The sequence below is a fragment of the Frankliniella occidentalis genome, unplaced genomic scaffold (genome assembly GCF_000697945.3).
Source record: "Frankliniella occidentalis isolate FOCC.00 unplaced genomic scaffold, Focc_3.1 Scaffold603, whole genome shotgun sequence".
NCBI classification, from domain to species: domain Eukaryota; kingdom Metazoa; phylum Arthropoda; class Insecta; order Thysanoptera; family Thripidae; genus Frankliniella; species Frankliniella occidentalis.
Window position 1 is genome coordinate 1 of NW_026267719.1, and position 14,030 is coordinate 14,030.

The 14,030-nt window shown below is 58.9% G+C and overlaps 1 protein-coding gene across 4 annotated transcripts in view; it reads right to left on the reverse strand.

Moving 5' to 3' along the window:
• Nucleotides 1-275: 275 nt before the first annotated feature.
• Nucleotides 276-14,030, reverse strand: part of LOC113216218 (kazrin-A) — a 42,056-nt gene continuing 28,301 nt past the window's right edge. Inside the window, exons 2-15 of one of the 4 annotated variants that reach the window (XM_052275386.1) lie at nt 9,999-10,414; nt 8,583-8,824; nt 7,168-7,509; nt 6,847-7,084; nt 6,244-6,552; nt 6,012-6,139; nt 5,718-5,897; nt 5,326-5,629; nt 5,125-5,214; nt 4,805-5,047; nt 4,019-4,446; nt 3,666-3,948; nt 3,238-3,382; nt 276-1,550 (exon numbers count right to left, since the gene is read on the reverse strand). In XM_052275386.1, the coding sequence (XP_052131346.1) occupies nt 1,106-1,550; nt 3,238-3,382; nt 3,666-3,948; nt 4,019-4,446; nt 4,805-5,047; nt 5,125-5,214; nt 5,326-5,629; nt 5,718-5,897; nt 6,012-6,139; nt 6,244-6,552; nt 6,847-7,084; nt 7,168-7,509; nt 8,583-8,824; nt 9,999-10,383 (3,762 nt within the window). In that variant the 5' untranslated portion in view covers nt 10,384-10,414 and the 3' untranslated portion in view covers nt 276-1,105. Of the gene's footprint in view, nt 1,551-3,237; nt 3,383-3,665; nt 3,949-4,018; nt 4,447-4,804; nt 5,048-5,124; nt 5,215-5,307; nt 5,630-5,717; nt 5,898-6,011; nt 6,140-6,243; nt 6,553-6,846; nt 7,085-7,167; nt 7,510-7,857; nt 8,058-8,582; nt 8,825-9,998; nt 10,415-14,030 lie in introns of those variants that run through there. The other 3 variants (XM_052275387.1, XM_052275385.1, XM_052275388.1) reach the window with 3 other exon arrangements.

Consider the following 14,030-nt stretch of genomic DNA (forward strand, 5'->3'; position numbering starts at 1 on the left):
GAAAAAAAGGGGGGGGGGGAATCAAAGGAAAATAAAGGTAGTGTGGTGTGGAGTACTTTTTGTGAGTCGTAACTCTCGTGGATCAGGCCTGAGCGCCTGCAAACCTACAGGTAGGCCACCCAGCATGCCACCAGTGTAGTGCTTGGTGGCCTACCCGGACTTCGCAGGCGCTGGTAGGGCCTCGGGTGGCAACTCGAGTGGCAAGATAGACGGGATGCAGAGAATAAAAAAAAATATAGGAGGTATTTCACGCAATTATTAACGCTTGACGATAATAAGCAGTTTTGATCATTTTATTCCCTCTGCTAAATACATGTTCTGCACCCAGCAGAATATCCATTAACATGAGAGTACAAGAATATAAATGTTTGTGTGTGCGCTGCACTACTGTGGAGAACGAATATGAAATATCAAAGCAACGTCCCGAAGGACAATATTGTTTCGTTCCCGAATAGTCTGATAAATTATCTTATAAAAATGAAGGAAATCGAAAATCTTTCGAAAACAAGTTTCTGCTTCTCTAGGAGTAAAACTGACAATGCAAGGGTAACATACTGACAGATGGACTGACCCACTTCCCGCTAGTTACCATCATGAATCGGGGGATAGAGAATAATTCATGCATACAAGCCACACAAAAAGCAGTAGTCTGATATGCAGCGAGCAGCAAAGGCGTGTCTGGTCAGCATAAAACACATAATTAATAAACTTAGCAAAACAAAGCAATAAATTAGTAACACATGACAAAATTAAAATCACTCTCTATAGCTATCTCACGAAAACACAAAAGTAGCAAAACACAAAATCAACAAATAAATCGATAAAAAATATCCGCTAAGGAGTGCCAAAGTTATAGTTATAGTTCAGATCTTGAACACATAAAATCTATAGAAGTTTACATCTATCTCGTAATAAATCAGTTCTAATTTCAAAGAGCGTCATGAGAGATTCAAGAGTTACTTTAACACTTTCCGTGCGAGGCCCACCTTTGGTCCAAGTGTGGAGGTGTTGGCTACTTTCCCAAAACCCTCCCCGTCGACCATCGCACGGAACGTGCTAACTGAACATATGACTATCACTTTGGCGAGCATGCTTCGTGGCGGGGCTAGGCCCAACTCAGCAGGTTGTGCAAGCGTCTCCTTACGCGAAGGCTGGCTCGACGACGGTCCTTGGCGTCCAGGTTGTCCGCGTCGGCTGAGGGTCCACCGGGCCCGCCCTGGGCGTGGCAGGAGGGGATCCTCTTGAGGCCGCCGGGCGACGCGGCGCGGACGATAGGGGAGTCCAGGGAGGCGTTGGCCACCTCCCGGGCGGCGGCGAGGGCCGAGCCGTGGGGGAGGGTCCCCGAGCCGCCCCCGGGGCCCCCAGGGACGGCGCCTCCCCCGGCCTGGGGGAGCGCCGCGGCCGCCCCCGCAAGCGAGCCCGCGAGGGAGCCGGACAGGGAGCCCGCGAACGACCGCGAGAAACTGCGACCCAGGGAGCCCCCGCCCATGAGGCGCTCGGCGCGGCGCCGCTCGGCGGCCGTCACCCGCACGTAATGCTCAAAGGCGGCTCTAGAAACAGGAGGAGGCCATGAGGACAGGGAGGGGAGGGGGCGCAGCGGGGCGCAGCGGGGCGCAGCGGGGCGGAGCGGCACAGCGGGGGAAGCGACGCGACGGAGGCAAGAGCCCTCCAGGCTCGTGAGTGGGCTATCTCTCTCCCCTTCTGCGCTGATTTGTTAATTTGCTGCTAACTGAGTACAAACTTTCGTCGTGAAAAAGTGTACAACTAGGAGATGAAAAGTCAAAGTAGCAAAATAAATAGAGAAACGGATCTAACTCTGTTTGTAAGGGTTAAATTTTGTGGCACAAAAACAGAGAGAGGAGACTCATGCAAGGCACAGCGAAGAATGTAATCTTGCATGTAGAATGAATTGAAACGAGTTACGAAACATGCGGTGCAAAACCACAAGCGTGCCAGCTAACATTGATGCTGAAGCATTTGAAACAGCCTGCGAATGATAGAAAAGGGGGAATTCTAATCTATACAGTTTCATTTGAATTAATAAATAATGAATGCCATTTATGTTTTTTTGCAACCCTTGCACTGCCCTGCTTACTCTGACAATGAATAATTCCTTAAGTAAACATCAAAACGACCCTTAATTGAAATTTTCCCTTGATTTACACATTTTCTCCACCCAAAACCGCATCAAGAATTTTAAAAAAATGTCAAACACTTATTTGAAAAACTTCTAATAACATGTTTAGAAAATTATAATTCCACAAAGTTAGAGATAGACTTCTATTGATATGGTTAATGGTAACATTCTAGAATTTTTTTTCATCTTCCCACACACTCACAGTATTGTCTCATACACAATGAGAAAAAATAAACTAACTAAAGCAACATTGTTTATATGCCCAAATATCACTGGGCGGCGCCCAGCACTTCAAAGAATAATTGCAAACCTGTTGCCATATCACCTCGTGCAAGCACTAGGAGGCTGGAAAACCCCATCCGACCTTTTTAGTCATAGTCTACCGCATGAGTCCGGCTCTAACAATTATACGCCTTGTGAGCTCAAGAGAATAGGCAACCCGGCCACACGCGTGCATGCGGTGGTATGTCTACGAAGTCGCATGGGACTATTCAGCCGTCTAGTACAATCTATAGAATCACACCTTCTCCTTCTCAAGCTCGAGACTAGAATGCACCACAACTCACAAGGGGACTAAACATATGAGATGAATCAAACATGATGGCGAATAAAGGAGATTTATATAAAGCTTACCTATAAATCTACCAGAAGTGGTCTTAAATTCCGTCCCGTCTACTTTATTGTAGCACCATTAAACATTAATAATCATTTTTAGAGACACTTTACTAGTCCTAAAAAGCGGGTTCTCAAAACCAAGCTTGGCTTTTTTTCCCCACAGAGGAAATCATCTGATAACATACACATTTGGTCTACGCGCACTTATGTACAATAATCAACAGCATTTAGCTGACTTTTATCCAAATAAAAGAGACAATTATCATAGTAGAATTCTGGTGGTATAATGTCCATCATTAATTAAATTTCTATACATATATTGGCTTTCCCGCCTCATCCTTGTTCCCCAGTAGTTTTCCCTACGCATATGTACAACCGGTCTGCCGTCGCGTCGCTACCGCTGGATGCCCTTCTGCACGGAGGAGTGGCTGCGCGCGCGCTCCATCTCCGCCTGGTACTCCTCCATCTGGCAGAAGATGACGTACCTGGCGGGCAGCACGAGGGCCTCCAGCTCAGCGGCCAGGTGGCGCCGGATGATGTTCTTGGACGGCGGGATGCCGAGCGCCGTCGCCATCGTGTCCCCGTTGAAGGACGGCTCCAGGACGACGAGCGCGCCGTGCACGCCGCTATCTGCGAGCCGAGGGGGGAATCATTGTGAGCAGGGCAAAGTAGGCAAAATATACATGGTGTTGGGTGTCCCAGAAGCGCTGGCCGCGCACTAGTTTTTGGGTAAACTGTACCGCAGTCAGGCAAGTAGGCTCGTTGCCTATTCACTCGGCAGGCAGCCGCACTCCTGCACGCGGTATACAGTATAAGCAAAACCTAGTACGAGGCTTATGGGAAACCTGAGTGTGTGTTGTCAATAAAGCTTCAAACCCCGGCCGCACAGCAGAACAACTTGGCGGGACCTTACCCTTGAGGTTGTCGGCGTACTCGGCCAGGTCGATGGATCGCGCCCACCTCATGAACCTCTGGTTGGTCCATACGAGGGGGTCGGCGTCCACGTGGTCACTCTGGTGGCGCCGCACCGCCAGCGCCTGCCGGTCGTACTTGACCATGCGCAGCAGGTGGATGCCGTGCACGATGGACGCCTGGTGAAACTTGCGCGTCACGACCACGAACTTCTCCAGCTCCTTCTTGGACAGGTGGTCCAGCATCCGCGCGTCCACCATGTTGGCCGCGAAGTTCTCTGAGTACTGCGGAGGAAACAGCTGTTGTTGAGTGGCGGGGCAGCAGAGCAGAGAGCCGAGCAAAGGCGAGGCGTACCTGAGCGAGCCCCAGGTCGGGCAGCCACTCGGAGGACACCCAGGTGTGGGTGAGCTGCGCGATGCAGGGGTACCGCACGAGGGCGGGGTGCCGGTGCTCCTCGATGGCGAGGCGCAGCTTCTTGCGGTGCATCGGGTGCGTGATGCCGAGGCCGCACTCGAGCTCGAGGTCGCTCAGCTCGAGCAGCACCTTGCCGCTCTTGACGTTCTCGGCGCAGCGCGGCCCATACTGCGGCATGCCGAGCGCGATCTCCAGCCAGGCCAGGACCGTGCTCGCGCGCCAGCGCTCCATGGGCACGGCGGCCGCCTCCCGCAGCAGGCGCAGCTTCTCCGCGTAGCCCTCCTCGGTGAGCGGCGACCACGACCGCACCGACTCGCCGCACGACTCTGCAACCGGGCCAGAATGACGCGACACTGGCAGAGGCGGGGCTGGGGAGGGGATGAAAAAAAAAGTCTTTTGCAGAAGCAGACACTTTTGTTTAGGCGATCACAATGTGTGTTGCAAGGGGCAACTCACTCAAAAAAAAAAAATCAATGTACATCCTTACAAAACCCCAGAAAAAAATTAGGAAAAATTCAAGGAAAAATCAATTTAAAAATCAGAAAAAATCAGAAAGAGATTTTGTTAAATATTTAAAATCATCAAGAAAACACATAAAACTTTGTGTACGATTGACTTTATAGTGAAGTACCCCTATTGAACAAATTGCTGCCGTAAAAAACAACATGATTGTGTCATTCGAAGTGGTATTCTTAGCGACATGTTATGCCCCGCCACGCGACTCACCGTCTTGGCTGGTCGGGGAGACGACCTTGCGGTGCCTGCTGCGCGCGAACACCCTGCTGATGGAGCCCCAGGTGCCGCCGCGGCCCAGCCCCATGCCGCGCTTGCTCCGCCGGGGCTCCAGGTCCAGCGGCGAGCTCAGCTGCTCCACGGACCTCGACAGCACGCTGTTGTCGATGGACCGCGAGAAGCTGTGCGCGTTCAGGGGCGACAGCGACGGGCTGCAGTCTTTGGGCGTGCCGGCGTCTGGAACGGGCGAGGGCATCAGTTTACTCGCTGCTCACGTGCACAGAATACGGAGTAACGACTCTGGCTGTACTCACTGTGCTGGTACATGTGCGGCGCCGTCACCGAAGACACGACGGAGATGGAGTCCATGTCCATGCTGCCCTCCACAGTGATGGTTGGCGTACCTGAAGGACAAAGGAGACAGGCACTCGCGTTACTCGCCCGCCCTTATCCTGCCGCGCCCCGGAAGTAACTCCATGCTTTGCCGCGCCAAGTACCTGTTCGCTTGCGCTCACCGTCTGTGGTCGAGTCGGACAGGTTGCCGGTGGCGCCAGACTCCCTGTCCGAGGAGCCCCGCACCCCCGAGTCGGCCGAGCACGAGCCCCGGTCCCGCTCGCGGTCGCCGAGCACGCGCGAGTCTCTGTCCCGGTCGCGGAGGCTGTCGCGGTCGCGGAGGCTGTCGCGGTCACGGAGGCTGTCCCGGTCTCGGTCGCGATCCCGGTCCCTGGACACGAGGGTCCCCGACGACATGCCGTTGAGCCGGGACACCGACAGTGAGGCCACCGACTCCTGGTCGGACAGGCAGCCCGACCGTCGAGCCTGGAGACAGAACAGCCAAAACAGAGGGATGAGTGATGCGCGGACTTGACCAGTTGTCGGCGAGCGAGCTCGACTGGGTTGGACGTACATCGTTGAGCTGGTCCTGCAGCTGCTGCAGCTGCTGCTCCTTGTGCTGCAGCTGGGCGGCCAGGGTGAGGGAGCGCTCCGCCTCGTCGCGAGCGTGTCGCAGGAGGCTCCACCGCTCCCTCTCACGCTGCTCCCGCTCCGTCGACAGCTGCTGCAGCGACGCCTCTGATTCGCGCATGCGCTGTATGGGGAGAAACGTCATCAGCCGATTTGAGAATGTGTCATCAACCAACTTGAGAACGAGAAGGATGACTTTTAAAATTTTCTTATTATGGTGCTTTGTATCACAACCCACCTGTTCGTAGTTGCGGATAAAGTCCCTCAATTCTTTCTCCTTGTCTTCGAGTGTTCCGTACAGCTGCTTCATCTGATTAAGCAGGTCGAACTTCTCAGCCTTCAGTCTCTTGCGGTCCGCCTTCAGTGCTGCGGGGACAAAGACAAATTGGACAAATAGTCAGACAATTGACACCAGTAAGCTTTCGATTGGCATATTGAACAATCGAAATGGTTATTGGTTTGTTGCTCACTGGTCAGGGCCTCCTTGGTCTGCTGCAGCTCCGTCTCCAAGGTGCGCACCCGTCTAAGGTTGCCATCGCAGTCCGCGATCACGGAGAATCCCGGTCCACCTTCGCCACCGGACGTGGCTGCGGCATCGGCGCCAGCTGCGGGGCAAGGGGAGGTGGCCGCCGCGGAGGACGCCGAGGATCCCACGGGCGAGGGTGACAGTCCGGAGGCCGACACCAGCTTCCGGAGCTCAGACACCTCCCGTTTGAGGCGTTCGTTCTCTAGGCGCAGACGCGTGCTGACGGGCTCGCCGCTCCCGGGGCTCACGGCGTCTGGAACAGAGGGTGGCGATCAGTGGGAGGGCAGTGACGGGCAGTCACACGGTGACGACAGAGCGTGACACTCACTGTCGCTCTGCACCGAGGAGTGGCCGGGCTTGGGGCTGGCGGGGCGCACGATGAGCTGGTCCAGCGGCGAGAGGGACAGCGAGCTGGTGGCACCCGCGGCCCTGGCACCCGCGGCACCCGCGACCCTGGCACCCGAGGCGCTCGGCGGCGTGCTCGCCCCCGCCGCCCCCACCCCCGCCCACTTGTCGGCCTCGGCGCCGACGGCGGACAGCTTCTTACCGATGCGCTCCGAGAAGACGGTGGTCGTCGGCGGAGCGGACTTGGGTCCCCCGGGGCTCGATCCGAGGCCCTCCTTCTCAGGGGAGGACGCGTCCGAGGAGTCCGCGGCCCCAGTTTCACTTCGGCTACGATTTCCCGGACGCGAGTCTGGGACGTCGCCGCCAGAGTGTGGCCTCCGGGGCGTGACCTTCGGGGGTACGCGTCGGGGAGTCTCGGGGCCGTCGGCCGGAGTGGTCGTCTGTAACAGAGGGCATGTTAGATGGAACGACACTCTATTGATCATGAATTTTGCCTGATGATACAGAAAAACAAGCATCTCACCTTGCCGACGGGCGAGTCAGACGTAGAAGACCGGCTGGTCGTAGAGTTGACCACAGACGACGAGAAGGAGGGTGACGACGACGACGACGATGTCGAGATGGTGGAGGTGGCGGGGGGCGGGCCGCTGGAGGGCGGCGGCGGCGGCACGACGGTAGCCGGCGGCCCCAGCGCCTTGGGGGCGGGCGCGCACGGCGCGGCCATGGTGGCCATGGAGGAGAGGCGCTGCGACGCGTCGCTCAGCTCGGCGCGCAGGGCCGCCACGTCCTCGTGGGCGTTCTGCACGTTGCCGTCTATTCGCTCCCCGAGCTGACGGTTTTCCTCTACCATCCTACGAAACTTGGACTGCAAGCAGAAAAGGGGCACAGGGCGTGGAGATTAGCGCCCGGCAGGACAGTCTGGCCTTAAAACTGTGTCCCGGTAAAGGGCAGGGCGCGGCGCGGCGCGGCGCGGCGGGGCGGCCGTGTGATCACGGCGGGCATCAGCCATTCAGGCGCGCTGCCAGCGGCGTGCGTCGTGCCCGGGGGACACGGCGCGCTGCCGCGCACAAGCGACGACAGCATTAGACGAGGCGAACTGGTTCAACCAGCCTCGTCCCTGCCCTGCCCCAAGCGTGGCGCCGCCGTCATCGCCCGCCGGGGCCCCGGGTGAGCGACCTGCGGAAGGCCGAGCACGACGACACGATCGTCTTACGAGGAAAGGCAGCCTGAGGCACGGCATGGCTGCTGGTGGTGGCGGGCAGGTCGGGCGGGGGCAACACCAATCAGGACGGCGACGCCGGAAGTGACAGCGACTTAGGAGGACGGCGACGTCGTCGTAGACAGCAGGGAAGGGTTACGGGCGGATGGCGAAAGAAAGAGGCGCTCGCTGAGTCCGCGGGGGCTGCGGTGTTGGGAGGGGGATGGGCGACCTGCGCCCTTCCCCCTCCCCATGGCACACCTGGCCGGCCGGGCCGGCCCCGGCGGCCCCGGGCGGAGCGGCCGCCTAGCGCGCTGTTGAATCCAACAATGAAGCTCGGGGCTGCGCGGGGCGTAGTGGTGAGGGCCAGTGAGGGCCGGTGGTGGGGCTCGCGGGCGCGGGGCTCCGCGGCTCGGCTTGGCTCGGCTCAGCGGTCTTTGCGTCTTTGCTAGACGGCTTGGCAGCGCCGTCATTCTCCGCCCCCCCCCCCCCACCCCCTTTCTACCCCTGTCCCCTGTGGTCCCCGTTCCCTCGGGCCGGCAGGGCCAGGAGGAAAGGCAGGCAGGATGAAAGGACGGCTTTTCGGCCCCACCAGAGGGGCGCGCGCGGGGGGCCCCAGAGGAGGTTGAGCACCACCTGGGAGCGTAAAGTGGCGCCGCCCGTGCGGTCCACCTGCGCCACCTGAGCCGCGGCTCAGCGGCGCTCAACGGCGCTCAGCCACCCTTATGACGAGCTCTCACCTGGGCGTCCACGAGAAGTCTCCTCATGAGCGCCATGGAGGAGAGGACGAGCACGTCCTGGTCGGCCGCGGCCGCCCCGTCCTCACCGGCGCCGAGCCCCGGAGCCCCCGCGAGGAGGGCGTGGTGGGGCCCGCCATGCTGGGCCGCGGGCGGCGAGATGAGCGGCGCGAGGGGGCCAGCCCCGGGGCCAGCGTCCAGGTCAGCCCCGATGCGCGCGTTCAGTGACTCCAACGACTTGATGGCTGCAACAGAACGGGGAGAAGGACACATTAATGACGCTGTCCGCTGCTGGCCGCGTGGGCGCGCGCGAAGGCAGAGCAAGCAGAGACACCCGCTGATACACACACTCAACCGAGCGAACATTTTTCCAGCCTTTAGCTTCAGGCTGCCTCGGGGAAAATAAAATAAAAGAGTAGTCGAGTGCCCCTCTAATGGTGGCAGAGGGGGCGGGGCGTGGAAGGGCGGCCGCCGCCGCGCCGCAGGACGTCGATACCGAAAAGGCTCGTAAAACAGGCGCTTCCGCAACGCAAGGGAGGCCAAATCGATTTTTCGGGCCCCAAGCCTTGCTGCTGCAGCGCTCCGCCGGCAATGGTGCCCGGCCCGGCGCGAAATGGCCACGGCAAGCCCCGCACCGCAACAGATGACCCTCTGGAGAGGAGTAACGCCCCGGCAGGAACAGACGCAATCAAAGTCCCGCGCAGGCACGGGTGGGCGACGACAACAAGAACACACTCACAACGACACGGGCACGGCAAAAGAGTCTCCTCGTCCTCAAAGCAGCAGCCCACGGGCGAGGAGCCTCCCGAGGGCGGGGCGCCCGGCGGGGCCAGGGCCGCCGACACCACCATGGCGATGGCGGCCGGAGTTATGTCCTTGATGCACTTTCTCTTTCTTTGATGCTCGTGGGTGCCGCGTGCGGTATGCGCCGTGCGGCCGGGTGGGTGTGAGCGCGGCCGGGCCAGGCTGCCGCCGCCGAGGGCCGCGCTCTGCTCCCTCTGCTCCATGCAGGGCCGCGACGACGTGGCCCAGCCAGCGCGATAGCGCGACTCACTGCCACACTTATCGCCCTCCGCGTTCACATTTCCAGAGTAGTCACCGCGAATGGGTTTCGCTGATTACTTCCAACCGCGAACGATGGCGACGACGCGGCGGAGAGGCGACGCGGTCGTGCTCATAGTATAGAGCGGGCCCCGTGTGTCGCGGTCCCCCTGTCCAGAGACACTCTTGTCTTTTCCTCCCTCCGTCGTCCCGGCCGGGGCTGAGAGGTGTTCAACAGGTCACTCTCCCCAGTTCCGGCGCGGCAGGGCAGGCAGGGCTATACATAGGGCAAGGGGCATCGAGTGTCACGTCAAACAGTTTGACAGCAGCCAACGGGACGGGACGACCCCTGCTCCACGCCGGCCCAACCTGACTTACCCTCGGCTACTCTCCCGTTCTGGGCGACGAAGGCCCTGGCGAAGGCGTCCCTCTGCGTTGCGTCACCGGCGTCGGTTGTGTCCTGGCGCCCCCTGGCGGCGCCGGCGTCCCCCGGGACCTCAGCGGCGGGGCACGCCGGCGCCGCAGCGGGCCTGCCGTTGGGGAACTTGCGGTGGGACAGCAGCTTGTTCCTCGGGATCCTCGACGACACCTCGCTGACGGCGGCGGAAGCGGCAGCCGCGCCGGTCTTGGTCCCCACGGGGGCGGCGGCGTCCGGCTCCGGGGTGGCGGCGGCCGCGGGGGCGGGGCCGGCCGGGGGCGGCGCGTCCCGGGTCGTGTCCTGGTCGCCGCCCTCCCCGGCCGGCGCTCTCGGGGCGCTCACCATGATGCTGGGCTCTTGATGACGGTGGCCATGTCTGTGCGGGGAATGGCAATGGTAATGGACCTCATCTGCAGACGATGCCCGCGCCCGCCCGCCTGTCCGTCTGTCTGTGCCGCTCGGCCCTGGTCCTGATCCTGCACCGAGCCCCGCGTCCCCACCACGCGCCCGTAAAGGGCGGCGGGTATGACACGCGAGTCCATGTTGGGAGTGCGGGGCAGCTCAGCGCCGTGGCCGCGCCAAACCACGCCGCAGCCGCTCGAAATAAAGTACAGGACGGCCGTGCAAGTTGTGGGTCTTTTGCGATCTTTTCTACGTGTCTGTCTGTCGGCCTTTATTAAAACTCTGTCAGTTGCTGTTGTCGCATACACCGGAAGTTGGGGGAAAAGGGGCGGGGGGCGTCATTTTGGCAGTTTTGTTTGCTTGAATGAGTGCATGAGTTTCAAAGTCGTCCCCTTTTGGGCATGCCTGGCAGCGGAAAGCCAGGGCCCCCAGCCCAGCAGCCCGTGGCCCGTGTACCAGTGTGTACGCCGTTGCGCGGGCAGTGCACTGACCCGGTGGCGGCCCTCTCCCCTCCCCTCCCCGGACCCGCCGCCCATGTTCTCCCCCAGAGGCGCTCCTATACGGTTACGGGGGCGTTTGTACAAGAAATGCGGGCCGAGGGAGAGAGGGGAGGGGGCCCATAGGGCGCACGGTGTTGTGTGCACTGTTCATTGAATCCGGGGGAATGGACGTGGAGGGGAGGGAGGCGCGCGGCAGTGCCGGCAGTGACAGCAATGCTACAGCGAGCGTATAATCGTGGGGGAGTCCGATGGAGCATCGCGTCGGTTCGGCCCGCCGCGCCGCTCTTACGCGCTCCGCCCGCACCCCCGCTCCTCCCCGCCCTCTTTTGTCGTCGTGTTGGCAGAACTGTCGAAGCAAAGGCGCTCCTCCCCGCGCCCCGCCCCACTCACTCGGCCCCGCCCCGCCCCGCCCTGCCGCACCGCGCGCGGGGGCCATTGAAGCGGTCGCGGGCCGAGTCTTGACCAAGTCTTTGACGAATTGAGCCGCGGCACTCGCCGCTGTGGCTGTGGCGTGGCGTGCTTGCGGCAAATATCGCCCTTATCATTTTCTCATGAGTGTTCTCTATCACTATTTCCCTTAGGGAGTAATAATAAATCAAAATCTCGTCGGGAAAGTCGGATACGAAACGTCGAAAGTGCGCGGCGGAGAGTGGATTTAGTACTATAGAACTACATATAGCTATAGGTGCGCGGGAACAAACTCGCAACTAACTCATCGCGAAGCCCCTTCCGACTTCCGAGCGCAGCGGTCGAGGCTGTGCATTGTGCGCACGAGAGGGGAGAAACAAGGCACAACAGCCAACTGGATATAAAAATAATTGGCGGGAAAAATAGAAGAAGAAAAAAATGGAAAGAGAAAATGAGATGAACAAAAATACAGGCTTTTAAAGATAAAAAGTCGATCGCAGGAAATATGGTGTGGACGACGGTATGGTGACGCTCGGGCAAAATAATTGCCATCAGTTCATCAATCAGCGAAAATCCATCGAAGCGGCGTCCAGGGAAAAATAATACGACTCTTCATATCTTTTTATCCGCTCTGACGATTAACTTTTCGACTAATTCGGACCGCTGCCGGCGCTGCCATCCGCCATGGACCGGCCGCCGGTAGCACCGAGCGTGGGAGGCTCCATAGGAGGAGGTTCGGAGGTTCAGAGACCGACGGCGCGACCGCTCCCCGCTGCGAGTCCCCACCACGCCCTCCAGCAGCCCGAACATGATGGGCGAGTAGTGTGCCTCGGCAACAACAACTCGCTCCCGAGGGGGAAATCACTAGGGTTCGTAGCGTACGGACTATTTCTTTGTATTTCTCCTACCATTTCGGTTATTTCTCCTGCCATTTCGGCTATTTCCCGCCTATTTCGGATTATTTCAGGCTATTTCGCGCTATTTCGGAGTATTTCAGGGGTATTTCGCGACTATTTCACCGACTATTTCGCGTCTATTTCGTCTTTATTTCGCTCTATTTCGCTCTATTTCGCCTCTATTTCGCCTTTATTTCGGACTATTTCGGGGGAAGGTGTACGAACTATTTCGCAAGTGATTTCCCCCTCGCTCGCTCCCATACCCGCTTACATCAAAAATAAAATAAAAACAACCACACACACACACCACACGGGAGAAATAAATTATTTTGAAAAGTAAATTAGGAAGAGGAGAGATGAAGGACGAGAATAAGAGTAGAAGGTAAGGACCCAGACCCAGCAGCAGCAAATTCATGGGGCGGGGCGTTTATTTGTGGAATGTTGCGCGCGCAATGCGGAGAGAGTGAGAGGGCAGAGAGGGGGAGGAGAGAGGGGCGTGGAGGACGGAGGACGGAGAGCGGGGCAAGGCGGTAAATTAATTTATATCGGACCGCTGGGCTGGGCCTGGCTGGGCCCGCGCGCTAAGTGACGCGGTGGTGCTGCGCCGCACAGAGCAGAGCAGCCGCACGGCGCAAAGAGCGTGATGGGACAGCCTGCCGCTCGGCCCGCCGGGCTGTCAGTCCGAATGAGATCGGCCGGAAGTTCCCCCTTCTTCCGGTCCCCGAGGGTGGAGGGGTCGGGGGGTGGACTTCCCTGCAGCGCCATGGGGAGCACTTTTAACTTGGCCCGCGCGGGCCGCCGCCCTCCCGGCTGCTTCCACCCGCGACCCGATAAAGAGCCTCACGGCCATTTTAGTTTTGAAAGGCGGGGAGGAGAAGGAGGAGGTTGGTTGGAAGGTTTGGGCAGAGGGGCTGGGTGACATTGAGCAATGATTTTAGGAGTGGTGGGGGTTGGAGCCCCCATGACGTGCCGCTAGATGTGCCCCCACCTCCAGCTTAATCACCCTCCTCTCTGCTGCGCCCTCCCCCTCCCACCACTTTCTACCTCCACCGCCGCAGGTACGCCGAATTTGCAAGGGAAAGGCAACCAAACACGGTAGGGTCATGGAACTCCAGCCCACTACGCCGCGGGAGTCAGTCAATAATACATATTCGACAACCACCGTTGACACCGTCGCAAAACAATGAAAAATAAAAACGGTTGATGGGTCACCGTCAGCACAAAGTTTATTTGCTGTACAGGACTTTTGCTTTTATCATTTTTTAATGTCATTTTTTCGCCATTATGCGGATCGCTATCGACGAGCGCGCGCGGCGCGCGGCGCGCCCGAACTGCAATCTCAATAAATAAAACAAACATGCCGTTCATTTCAATCTATTACGGCCCGGTCCGCACGCGAGGAATAAACTCTCACGCCGCTCTGCGCATTTCACGCACGAGAGAAACGCACCATAACGCGCGGCCGATGGAAAACAACACGAGAGAGAGAACGTATACAGGTAGGCGGAAGCATATAAACGCCCTAACGTAAGCTGCTATACGACGTGGCGACAGCCCGGGGCCTCCCTCCCTCTGCGACACCGCCGCGCCGGGCCGCCGCACCGCCGGCAGGGCGAGAACGTATGCACCGAGCTCACACTTTTATTATCGATGTCTGCACTTACGGCCCATAAGTAAGCGATACACGTAGCGTAGAGAGGGGGGAGGGAGGGGGGAAACAGCCATTTGTTTTCTTATGAACAGCCGACACGCGCCCCCTGACCTCCCCTTCCCCGTTCTTCTACCC